The 12,766-nt window shown below is 47.1% G+C and overlaps 1 protein-coding gene across 3 annotated transcripts in view; it reads right to left on the reverse strand.

Annotated features, from left to right (window-relative positions):
• Positions 1 to 12,766, reverse strand: part of ACACA (acetyl-CoA carboxylase alpha) — a 131,029-nt gene that overhangs the window by 1,832 nt on the left and 116,431 nt on the right. For all 3 annotated transcript variants that reach the window (XM_010573811.1, XM_010573810.1, XM_010573812.1), the window contains 3 exons: positions 4,834 to 4,988; positions 3,910 to 4,080; positions 380 to 516 (listed from right to left, as the gene is read on the reverse strand). In XM_010573811.1, the coding sequence (XP_010572113.1) occupies positions 380 to 516; positions 3,910 to 4,080; positions 4,834 to 4,988 (463 nt within the window). The remainder of the gene's footprint in view (positions 1 to 379; positions 517 to 3,909; positions 4,081 to 4,833; positions 4,989 to 12,766) is intronic.

Consider the following 12,766-nt stretch of genomic DNA (forward strand, 5'->3'; position numbering starts at 1 on the left):
CTGGCTCTTCACAGCTCCTGTTTCAGTAAAGGGCAGGCATGGCCAGGGAGGTTTGGATACTGCTGGATTAGATCTCTGCTCTGCTGCTTTCTGATTTTGCTCAAGGCACCTGCATGTACAGTAGCACTACAGCCTGTGCAGGAGGAACAGGAGAGTAGACTTTGTACAAATCCCTCTGTTGCACAGTAGCTCCACATTTGGCCCTGTGTTTGCATTTCCAAAGGAAACTGCATTTCCACATACTCCTTATGTATTTGCCACACAAAAAAGGCCAGCGAATCCATTTTCCTCAGCTGGGGAAGCGCACATGGCCGAGATCAGAAGCTGAACTTTTAAAAATCCCTGTTCTGCAGGGGCAGAGTGTGTGTAGTTTGCTTACCTCCGTATCTGTTTGAGGATGTAGTCCCTCGAGATGTATTTGATGTTTTCATCCACAACCGAGCGAACGCCTTCTTCTTCCGTCAGCTGTTTTTCCAGCCACTCCACCAGGTCCTTATTACTGTCCCATAAGTATGCCTGTGAACAAAACACACGTGTCACCCGGTGTCCCAGTGCTGTGCCACCAACACTGCTAGCAAGCTCCCGCTCCCCACGCACCATTCCCAAAATTTAACTCACAATTATTGGCAGCCTTGGGTAAAACATTTGGCTGGCAGCCTTCTCTGGTTTTCCCAGTGTGCGTGGCTTTTATAAACACAACTAACAATTAGCAGAAGTCAAAAGATGGTATATTGCTTTTGCATCTCCTTCCATAAACATGACTAAAGGGGAACCACAGAAGCAGCAGTGCTGCCAGTGGCTGCAGCTGAACGAGCTGCATCAGCCCCAGAAGCTGTCCCAGCTAAAATGCCAGCTTCCTTCTGTGATCAGATGCCCAACTTCTGGTAAAATACGACTGACCCGGAGGTGAGGGCAGGGGCGGCCAGAGGCGCGGCTGATCTGGGTCTTCTCCCAGTACTAAGCTGTCATGGGACCCACGAGTCCCCATCACCTAAAGACTGGCCTGGTGTTAGTGTCCCCCAACAATCATGGGATCCCCGATCCAGCCCAGAAACCAAACAGCCCCTTCAGCAGGTGTGAGCACTGCAGAGGAGGTCGGGATGCCCACATCCCTGAAAAGCCTTGGCAACAACCCCCTTTTTTTCTTTTGCAAGATCATTTCACCTGATATTTGCTAGGTAGTTGACTACATAATAATTCAGGAGTGTGTTAGACGCCTAATAGCCTTCTTGCTCCTCTCTTCTCCTCTCATTTTCTTTACAAATCATTTAAGAATCGTTTTGTTAATGGTTTCCGGAAAAGCAAGTACCGCCATTAGCACTCATTCATATTTATGTCATTTTATTTGGGTAATTAAACACAAAGCTCGTCATTTAAAGGTGCACTATCCTTCTCTGTTATCACTAACGAAGTCAAAGTCAGAATGACAATGAGCTCGGTGCAGTAATGCGCCATGGGGCCAAGCGGGCACCCTCCCAGCATGGGCGCAGACCCCGGGGAGCTGCAGGGAGCAGAGCAACCACTGCTCCAACCAGCAACCTTAAACACCTTTGATCCTCCTGCTGCCTCTGTGGCCTGACCGGGAGCAGGATGATTTCAGGGGCTAGCGGGGGAGCGGGAGGCAGAAGCACACGATGGATGTTTGCACCCGAAGGCGAAGCTTCGGTGCCGGGGGGGCAGCATGGAAAGGCCCTGGAAACCGTTGGAGCAGTAGCAGCGAAGCCAGCAGAATACTTCTCCTACCAGGACTCTGCTTCACTGCATGCAATGCGTTCCTCCAGCCGGCCACGCCGTCTGAAGCATCGTCTCACCTCTCCTGCTCTCCCGACAGAGCGATGCCAGCACCTCGACAGCTGCCAGCCCATTACAAGCCTTCACAAAGCTGATTTTCCACCATCCTTGCCAATACCAGAGAGGAGCGCAAAGGCAGCACTCACACTGATGAGCCTCCACACTGCTCATCCTTTGTTTATATATTTAATTATCAACTTTCAAAGTCCAAGAAATGGTTTCCCTCTTCCCTGGGACTCTCACGAGCAGCACACCTTCCCCATGTTGATGAAGGTGTTGTTACACCCATAGGTGAGAGCCGGCACTGCTGTAAGGAAGCCCGAAGTGCAGACCCTATTCCAGCCCCCAGCGTTCGTCCTGCCTGTGCACTTTAATAAGAAACTGGGATTTATTTTTTTTTATTTATGTATATGATTGTCTTAAAATCAGTGATGTCATTTCAACCTCAAGATTTTGCTTATTTCATTGTTTTTTCTTATTATTATTTTAAACTCGTTAGGTTTTGCTCCTTGCTTCTGCCCCTAGACATGACAGAAATGCTCCCTGCATACAAAGTAGGGCACGCACTTAGGAAGATTTCAGGGAAGGGAAAAAAAAAACCCCAAGAAGCTGCCTTACGGTTGCAGACCTGCGTAAAGCTAGATTTACCCAAGAATCCCAAAGCTTTTAGTTTAGGAGAATATTTAATACTCTTATTAATCATTTTTAATCCGTTTGCTTTTAATTAAGAAACAGCATGATGCTTTCCTATCAACATATGCCAGGGAGCAGATTAATTGTGGCTTAAGATAACTCTCCTTGATTGGTGTAATGTATTAGCTAACGAGATGCCCGCTTTTAAAGACGCTCAGACACTACCTTGGAAAGCCTGCTGCCCTCCAGAGAACACATTCCCCCCTTTTCTGGAACCCCTGAGTGTTTGTGACTTTAAAAATAGAATAAAATAAAATAAAATAAAATAAAATAAATAAAATAAACCCTCAGATTGGAGGACTGTGACAAAAACAACCTAAGAGCAGGTCCAGAGACTGCTCTTCAGAGATTGCCAGCTTCCCAGTTTGAGCACAATTAAAAAAGAAATCCTCAACACAGCTATGAGATGAGGACTGCGGATGAGGCCAAGGCGACCCCCAACCCCAAGCCCTGCCACTTAGATCTTACAGCTGATCCGTGTCCCTGCCTTTGATGGTATGCCAATCCGTCTGGCGTTAAACCAGGGGACGTGGGACAACCCCAGGGGACGTGGGACACTTGGTGGAAGAACAGCAGGGGCTCCCCTGGGCTGAGACATGGCAATGGTGACGGACCACCAGGCACCGTGATCTGTCCCCACCATCAATAAGTTCCTGGCCTGGGGAAAGGGAAGGAAGGCGAGGGCATCCCAGGGGAAAGGCGGACAGTATCGCCGTGGTCAGCTCTGCAAGCAGCAGGACAGGCAGGTAAGATAGGCTGGCTGTACGTCGGCCAGTCAAAACATCTAGCAGTGAATCTCCATACCCTTCTCAGTGTCAGTGAGATAGAGCAGGATTGAGGATATTATTCAGTAAGAAAGAATAATTAAAAATAAAATAAAACCCATGCTTTCACATCACAGAGGATCCCAAGGGTACGCAGGGAGCAGTCTGCACAGCTAGGACAGCTCCTCCATAACAGCCTCTGTAACTGCGAGCAGCTCCGCAGTGCTATTTTAGGGATGCTGTGCACAGAAGCAAGGAGATGGAGATATTCAGGGCTGGTATATAGAGCATGTGTTGTGACTCTTGGGACTTCTGCTGCCAGTTCTGCCAGACAGCAGCACCTCTGCGCAGCCTTCTTCCCACACGCTGCCCTGTCTCGCTCTGCTGAGCGAGCTGTTCATCTTTGTAAGATGCTCAGATTTTCGTATCAATGGTGCTACGTGCTTGGGAAAAACCTATTTTGCTTTTCTAGCCTGCTATAAAAAGTGTCCCCATAAAACAATTCATGACTTGGAACATTACCCAGAAGTTTTCTTTCATCACCTAAAATGTTTGTGGACATTACAATCGAAAACCAGAGATCAAACTCCACCTCGGAGAACTTCACTGAACTTAAGCCCAGGAAAGACTAATGCTTTGGTGAAACTGCTTTTCCATTTACCTTCACTGTCCCTTCAACTTCCACAAACCAGCGTCTCAGCATAGCCTGGATCTGCCCATCAGTCAGCTCAGGATTGGCATCATGGATCTTCTTTTTAACCACATCCTCTAGAAGAAGACGTCTTAATCTCCAGTAGAAGAAGGTACGGGAAGTTTTCCAGTCTAGAGTGTCCTGCCCAAGACATAAGTGGAGAAGGACAAATCAGTGAGGGACAACATTTCCATGGAGAAATATATATGCCTTACTCCCAATGGCAAAAAAAGGCTGGCACTCATGATATACTTAGTTATACCGCTTGCACAAGAGAAATACAAAGACTCCCACGGCTGAGCTTTGAAGACTTCCACCCTGTCATACCATTCGGTCACCAGAAGCTACATCCAGCCTCTTTCGTCTACCAGAAGTCTGCTCCCTTCTGCAAAAAGAGACAGAGCTTCCCGGGTGAGCAGCGCTGCCCAAGACACTCACATCCAAGGGGAGAGGGAACTAGGAAAATCTAATCAGCCAGGGTTCTAATCCTGACACGAGAGCTGGCCTTCAGCTGTGCCATCACAGCCCTTCCCATCACTGAGGGTCCCCACGGGTACAGGCTCACCACCTTCCCTGCCCTCCCTTTCTGCCAGGGCAGGCTGCAGCGTGCTCTGTGGGGTTTTGGATGTGGTCGCTAACGAGCTACCAGCGAAGCCCAGGAAATGTGGGGTCTCAAATGGACACGGATCAGGTAAAGGTGCTAGAAAACATGATGTACTTGTGTTCTGGGACCAGAAAACAGCTGGCGGGTGGAGAGGGTTTGCTCCTGTGGCAAGAGTCATTGGGGCAGAGGTTTATTTGCAGGCCCACAGGCTGCCTCCAGACTGGAGACTGCCATTTCCCATGTGTCAAACCCTCCAACGATGTCCCCAAGGGAAGCTCCGTGATACTTACAGTTATGACACCCTTCTCTTGCATCCGGCCAGGTGTGTCGTGCAAGTCAGCAAACTGCATGGCTACCTCGTGATAAATGGGAATCAGGAATTCCTCCCGCTCCTTTAGCTTGGCCTCCAGATCTTTTCGGTCAGCAGCGCTCAGCTCAGGGGTACCTGCAACCAGGCACGGCCACACGTCAGAGACCTTTGACAGGTTAAAGCAGAGGGGTGTACAAAGCACTGCTGCTCGGAGGAAAGGCAAGCAGCTCTGGACAGTTCAGAGGGGGAGAACGGAGGTTTCTTCTTTTCCTGCGTACAGGTGAAACCCAGACTGCATTTGGCCAGGACAAACACCAGACCATCAGCTCCCAGCAACGCCAAGCAGAGTCTTGAGTCAAATCTAAGTGTTCCGGCCCAGATTTCCTGCCACCGATATTCAGGCGAGAGCTTTGAAGGAGTTTTCACCATGGAAACTCTATTCCATTTAAATGCCAATGAGCTGAGCCATCAATTAAGTGACATTTACTGGACTTACTCCTAAAAAAGAATAATGTCCCAACACGCAGTTCATTTAGCAAGAAACACGGACAATGTAAAACCACCTACACAATTTCAAGTTTTCCTGCAGGCTGGTTCCTACCAGTAGCTGTTAGAGCCACTGCCTCATTAAGGAAAACACAAGTTACGCTAGAGATGCCAAAACCACTCATATTCAGTTTACCAGGGATCGGAACACAATAGTCTTAATCACAGACTAACATGATGGACAAGAATAAAACCGTGTCAAGAAGATATTGTCCTCTGGAGTTCATAATTTTTAATTTATTTTAAATCATTCAGCTCAGCTAAAATTAACTTTGATTAAAACAAAAACGTGCATTAAACAGTTTCCGATTAATTTCGGAATTACCTGACCCGGACTAAGTCAGGCACAGGGAAACATATCATGCTGTGGAGGCACATCACAGCTCCTGCCACTTCCCACAGCCGAACAAGGTGCCCCTTCCCACAGCCGCCCCTTTATCAAACCAAGAATGTAAATCCCCTCTTCTCCCTGTAACAGGCCACGGGTAGCATAACCATAAGTGCAATTCTTTGCTGAACCTGCAGTAATTTACACCAGGTCAAAGTTGGCCCAGGAGTAGGTTGATGCTTCTCCTACGCTGCCTCACCAACACACGTGCAAGAGGTCCTTGTGCAGAGGCAGAGTATTTAGAGCCAATCTTAGTTCAATTTAAGCAAAGATTGCAATCTGAGTCAAATTATATGGTACTGGATACTCTGCTGAATTGTGCCATTTTTTAACCTCCCACCCACACCAGAAGCTCTGGTTGCAAGTTCACGGCCTCAGACACAGCTGCCTCCCATCCCACCTCCCCTTTTAAAGCCAAGGTCGCTGGCAATCTGAAGCCGGGTCATGGACAAGTCTTGCTCCAAGCACTGGTGGGTTGTAACATTCAACTGTCCTACGGCACCTTCCATTCAAATGTTAATATAACCGCCCATGTGCCTGGGAGACATGCAAGCATGACTGCGCCTTCAGTGTACAGAACTGAGATATAAAACAAAGAGGTGTCCTACCCAGTAGCACAAGAAGTCAATGGGAGAACCTGGAACAAAAGCTGATGCCGTGATTCAGCCGGAGGACAATGTTCCTGTCCTAGTTATCTTGTAGCCCAAGTACCATGACTGCATTTTGTGGTGTGTGACCACCACCGAGCTTTTTTTTTTTTTTTTTAATCTTTATTGTTGGAGAAGGATTGTCAATGGGATTAAATGCAACATCTACCATTACATCTACACTTATTGTTAAACTGCCACACTTCTAGGCTGGGTGACGTGGAAGGCAATCGCTGGGGAGAGGCAGGAGGGCAGCTGAGCAATGGGGGTCCTCAGCAGCTCCCTCCACGGCCACTGTCCGGTCTGACAACAGCAGGCTCTGGAATCGCAGCAAGAAGCCAGAGCAATCCAAGTCCCACCCAGCAAGACCAGATAAATTAGGGGGCAGAAGCTTTACAAAAACCCCACCACGGAACACTTTCACACAGCGCAAAATCAAACGGTGGAACTCACTGCCAGCAGAGGTCCTGGGTGCCAAAAGTACAAATGGGCTCACAGAAAGCGATCAGACAAATTCATGCAAGGGAAGTTCATCACAGGCTTCTAAGCATGAAGATCGGATATTGATCTGTTCTCAGGAAACCTCTAAACCACAGGACTGCTGGAAGCTGAGACAGCATCCTGGGGAAAGCATCACGCTGCATTTACACGATGCTCCTACTCTTTCTGTGAGCACCCACGGCTGACCTCCCGCAGACACGATGATCCAGGGCTGCCAGACTGAAGGGCTGAGCACCCCAGTGGCTCTCCCCAGTGGGTGCATCACCACAGCAGCTCATGCACAGCACCGTGACACTGGGGCTTTGGCTCAGACCCACCTTTAGGGGCCCACTGCATCCTGGCCCTGTTCTTTTCTACTTTGCACTACCTATGTTTTCATTTCCTTCCAGAGTTTCTCTTCCAAGTCAGAACGGGTTTGAACACACACACACGCAGGCACACCTCCAAGCCACAGGCCAGCCATACAATGATTCTTTCTAGGGAAGGAATGTTTTTTATATGCCTAACAATATAAATGTTATCTAACCTTTCAAATGCTAGTAAGAAGGTTTTAATTAAGAGAAGCTACTCTTATAACCTTCAGAATAAAAAATTATATATATTTATCCATGTTAAATTCACAGGCTCCTACACCTCCCTGTTTTAAATGGCAATGCATGCACTTAAGCCAGTAACGCTCATGTATTCTGGCCTATCTGCCACACTCACGGTGTACAGTCAAACCAGCCAGGCCCAGTAATGATTTAGGTGAGATTAACAAATATGTCAATGTCTATTTTCTGCTTAATTTAAAAGCAGCGTCTATAAAGATTTTTGACTTCTGAACCCTGTTCTCCTGGAAGAAAGAAGGTAACAATGAGGAGGGGGGATAAAGAGTGATTATCCCATCATCGATCGTTTGTCAGGAGCATTTCTTATTCACTGGACTATTGTAAAAAGCTAAGCTCTCGATCAATCCTGTAAGCCCCCTGTACAATTAAATATCTTGGAATGGTTTTCTTTCTTTCCTAGTCAGATCTTGAGGCCTCAGGGTTTTTCGGAAAGCTGGGGCTTTATTTATTTATTTCTCGGAAAAAGAAGTCTCCTTCCACAAATCTTATACTGGCAAGGAGAGGGGAGTTAAAATATGGGATTCCTTTGCTCTAAAGGTACTTGACAGTTAATGAAACTGTTAAAGTTTAAATCATAGGAACATTATAGACCTCTAGGTATGGATCGGCTACTAATCAATAGAGAAACAAAAGAAGCAGCACTCTGAAATGGCCACGTTACAATGCAAACACAAAGTGTAGCGGGTTTTGGCATGCAGGTGGAGCACGCAGGTAAGACAAGATGACAATTTAAAAGGAAGAAAGAACATGTGTGACCTTCCTAACTTGGCAAGCAGCACAGGACACTTTCTAAGGCAGCACTCTTAAGTGCCATAAAATGTCACATTTATCTTGGATTGCAGTTTGCTCTGCAGTCTCCACGTACGCTTGTATCTATATATAGTGCTGGTATGATCACAGCCATTGGCATGATCGGAAGAGGCCAGGTAAATGTCTTAATTCTGCTCTCAACGCCGTTGAAGCCCACCCACAGTGGTAAATGCACCAAGACAGCTTTGTTCTACGGTGTCTTTTCTTTTGGGTTTGTTTTTTTTTTTGAACAATAGCAAAACTGCCTTAAACAAGTTGAAAAAATGCCCTGGGGAAGCAGTAACACTGGGGTACCAAAAAGATTAGAGAGTCTCTTCTGATGTCAAAAGAGCAGTGGCCAGGGTCTTGCCAAAGCCCTCTGCACAAACATACCCAGTTAAACCAACAACACCTAGTTTAAAACCACACGTAAGAAGTATTTAATCAAAAATGTTCCCAAATGCTTCCTGGAGGAAGCTGGCAGCTCATGCCTCCCCCATTTCCCCACCCTGGCCTGTGCCGTCTCTCCGTGGGGTGACACCAGGCTTCCCATCCAGCTGCTACAGCCTAGCTTTTGGGGTTACAAACTCTTTTTTCCGTGGCCTACAGCCCCTAACGGGCCCCCAGACCTCAGGTAGGGGCTCTCAGTACCCCACTGGCACAGCACAATAAATGCCAAATACTACGGTTGCCAAAACAAGCCCTTCAACCACCCTGCAGAGAAGCAGCCTTCCCAGCCACTGCAGCAGGGACATGCACGCACGCTTTGCCGCCCGCGATCGTGGAGGAAGGAAGGCTGCAGAGGAGTTGCCCTCCCCGTGCAGACAAATGGAAAAGCTGCCTCAATAAATCCACGCAGAGACCTCTCCTGTAAAGCGCTCTGATACTGAATATCAATTTACACTCCTCTCCAAAAGTTAAGGGAAAGCATCATGGCAGGGAAAGCACATCTAAACTATTTTGATTTGTGCCCCATTAAACAAAAAATCTCCTCTGAAGTAAGCGGCGTCTCCGAGCATCCCTCCGATGTATGTGCCTGGCAGAGGGAGCCATCGACAGCACCGTGTCCTGCAGTGACTGCAGCCTGCTGCGGTGGCAGGGCGCGGGCTGCCTTTAATAAAGTTCCTGCCAGATGGAAATGGCTCAGCAGGACCATGAATCACGGCTTCCCATAACATTTAGTAGCAAAGTGCTTTTTTTAAATATGACCAGTTTAACAGGTTAGACAAAATGACTTCAAGAAATGTTATTGTAGGTTCCCCCTGATTGCGGAAAGCCAGGCAGCTTCTGAATCAATTTGATGGTTTATGGTTTCTAAGCTGTTAAAATGTGGGATTTTCTCCCTCACCCTCGGCGCACGGTCTCAGCATGGCCAAGCATTTACTTGTCCATCTTCTTGCCTCTTCCTCAAACATGCACTCAAAGACCTGGGCAAAGCCCAACATCAAGGCCTCTGACCCAACCGATCTGCGGAGACGGCTCTCATGCTTACTTCTCAGGCTCTGCACACAGAGAGTTGGGCAAAGCAGACGGCTTCGACCCCGGCTCCAGCCCATCACCCCCAGCCACGACACAGCAGAGGCACGAGCGGCTGGTGAGCGTGAGCGTGCCGCTTGTGGCCGTTCTTTTCAGCCAGGCAGTTAAATCTCACCGCAGCCTGTGCTGGACAGGTCCTTAGGAAATGAACTCTGGAGAGGTACAACAGTTACTCTGCGTCCAATGACGTAATTAAATGTCGATTTTAACATAATGGTTATGACTGCTCCATCTAATTTCCACACCTGCAACAATAATCCTCCTACCTGAATCTCACCATCTTTTCCTCTGCCTTTAACAAAGCTCTTGCCAGACAGAAATTCAGCAAAGGCAGCAAGAATGCCAACCGCATCCAGGCTGTCCAGGCAACACATCTCTCACCCCAGCTGGAGGGAGCCGCTCCAGAAGGGAGAAGGAAGGTCACTCAGAGCCACTCACGTCCCTGGAGAGACAGGCATTTTTGGATTGTCACTTGTTTCTGTAAATGAGACTGCTTGTAATTGCTTCACTAAATATTCAGTAGGATTTATGTTATAAAGGTGCAATATGAAATAGCAGTGAAGGTCACACATGCTCATGACACGGGCTTGAAATATCCTTGTTCGGCTGCACCATGTGATGTGCCACTCTAGTCCTTTCCAACTTGTGCTCCTAAGGCCTCATATGGCATCAGAGCAAACGGGCAAAGTGTGGCAGGTAGGTAATTCCAAAAAATTCCTATTTTGGGGGAAACATATACGGCCCTCCTGGGAGGATATTCAAGATGCCAATTGTCATGAAGGAGCTGACAGAAAGCAGTACTTGCTCTTCTAGACTCATGATTGTGAATTAAGAACAATTTAAATGCAGCAGCACTTGCATATAGAAGCAGTTACTGGAAATCACCATCGCCTAAAAAGACAAAGTTACAACCGCACTGAATGCATTTGTCCAAGACTTCGTGAGAGATGGAATCACAACAGCAGCGTTTTTCTTAGTTGTTGCTCAAGAAAACAGCCGGCATTTTGATTAATTACAACACTGAACAAACCAACCACCTCCCTCCCCGAAAAGAATTACTAGACTTTAAAGCTGCAATCTAACTTTCTAAGCCAAAGCCTGGAAGGAGACAGGTCACAGGATGGAAGTTTTCAGGCACTCAAAAACCAAGGCTGCGTCAGGGCCGTGCCCACGTCACCAGCAAAGTCCTCACCAGGTGGTACAGTGGGGGCCGGGAGGGACCTGCGGGTTCAATTCTGGTACCACACCCCGGCACGTTTATTTTCAGAGAGAAACTGCTATGCTAAAGTGGAGTTATGGGTTCAATGCTTGAGTGTTCACTCGTTATTTGGAAATTTAAGAAGAGTTTTGTACACTCTTTAGCCTAATAAAGTGCGAAGCAAGTCAGAAGCCAGCAGCACAGACTGACTGGTAATGTTACCTGTGGGAAGTTGAGGGCTGTCTACAGCATTGGAGTTTGTGCAGAAAACAACCACTGCCTCCCACTTCCCAAAGAGCTGCTGTACATGTGGAGCTGTATGCTCCCCACCTCTTGGACCTTGTGCGGTGTATACAGGCAAATGCAAAATGGGTGTATAATTTCACATAAAATTAAAGATGCATGCCAGCACACGGGCGACCATTTCATAGGATCAGCTGAAGAGGATATTCCCACTATTATAACATATATCAGGTGATGAACAGATGCTTCCCTTTTACTATGAGATAAATACCTGATAGGAGAAATGTGAAAATGTAATATCCAATCTTGTTCTAACTGGAGCCATTTCGCCATTCCTTTCATTCATATTCCACCAAATTTTTGCGTACATTACACTGTGCACCTGACACACTACACGCTCAGAATCTGCATGACAAAGCTAATTTTTATTCCACTCATACACGTTTTACTCTAATTGTTAATAAATAAATAAAATAAAATTGAATTTCTGTATTTTTAACTACGGCCTGAGGCTTGCAGTCTGAATCGCTCCTACATTTCCAGGCAATCACCGTTCTCCTTGCACACCTACTCAGTGTGGAAACGTGCTCTTGGGCAGGATAAGGGCTATCCTTTCTTTCCTTGCCCTTTGCTCCGCACTGTTTGCTGGTTTGTAATAGCACAACTCTGAGTGACATTTTAATAAAACATGGGGCTAATAAACATTTCAGCAGTAGTGCTGGAGAATTGATAATGAACAGATTTATGTCAAATTATTCAATATCTGCCAGCCTTCTCTGCTCTCACACTCCCCAATTGCAAGTCCAACCCCAGTGTCTCAAGACGCCTGGAATGAGACCACCGTCGCCCTGCTTCCCCACCCCTCCGCAACAGGCACACGTTTGAGAGCATCTCCCTTTTCCCTGCTATTCAGCAGCTCCAGGGAGGGATGACAGCCATTCAGGGGTTAAAGAGAGGCAGTGAACCCCCAGCTAATGAGTAAGAATTCAGCAGGCAGTGTAAGATAAATGGAGCTTTCTCTGCTTCTGCTGGAGTCAGCATGAACTGCGGCCCTGCGGCTTGTTTGTGGCAAATGGAGTGCGCGAAATATCAAAGGGCAGTGATCCAGAAGAAGACCGACTTTGACAAATTTTAAATTGGCCAGAAAGAAAACCAGCAAAAAAAAAAAAAATTATGCAATTCACTGTGTCCTGCAATCTTGGCTTTCCTGCTATGGTACGGAATTAGTGGCAAAACAACAGCAATGATCGCCCAATGTTGGGAGCAATTACGAGCAATCTAAGTGAGATGCTTATCAGTGACTGAAGCTTTTAGAGCTCTCTGTATGTACAGTTGTAAGTGACTTGCTCTTGTGTTGCAGTCATTTTAATTAAAGTGTATGGAGTTTGCTGGGAGTAATTACCCCGTAGAGGAAGAGGGGAAAAAAAGCCCTGAACAGGCTCCTGCCTCCTCAC

The sequence above is a fragment of the Haliaeetus leucocephalus genome, unplaced genomic scaffold (genome assembly GCF_000737465.1).
Source record: "Haliaeetus leucocephalus isolate CR32 unplaced genomic scaffold, Haliaeetus_leucocephalus-4.0 Scaffold395, whole genome shotgun sequence".
Classification (NCBI taxonomy): domain Eukaryota; kingdom Metazoa; phylum Chordata; class Aves; order Accipitriformes; family Accipitridae; genus Haliaeetus; species Haliaeetus leucocephalus.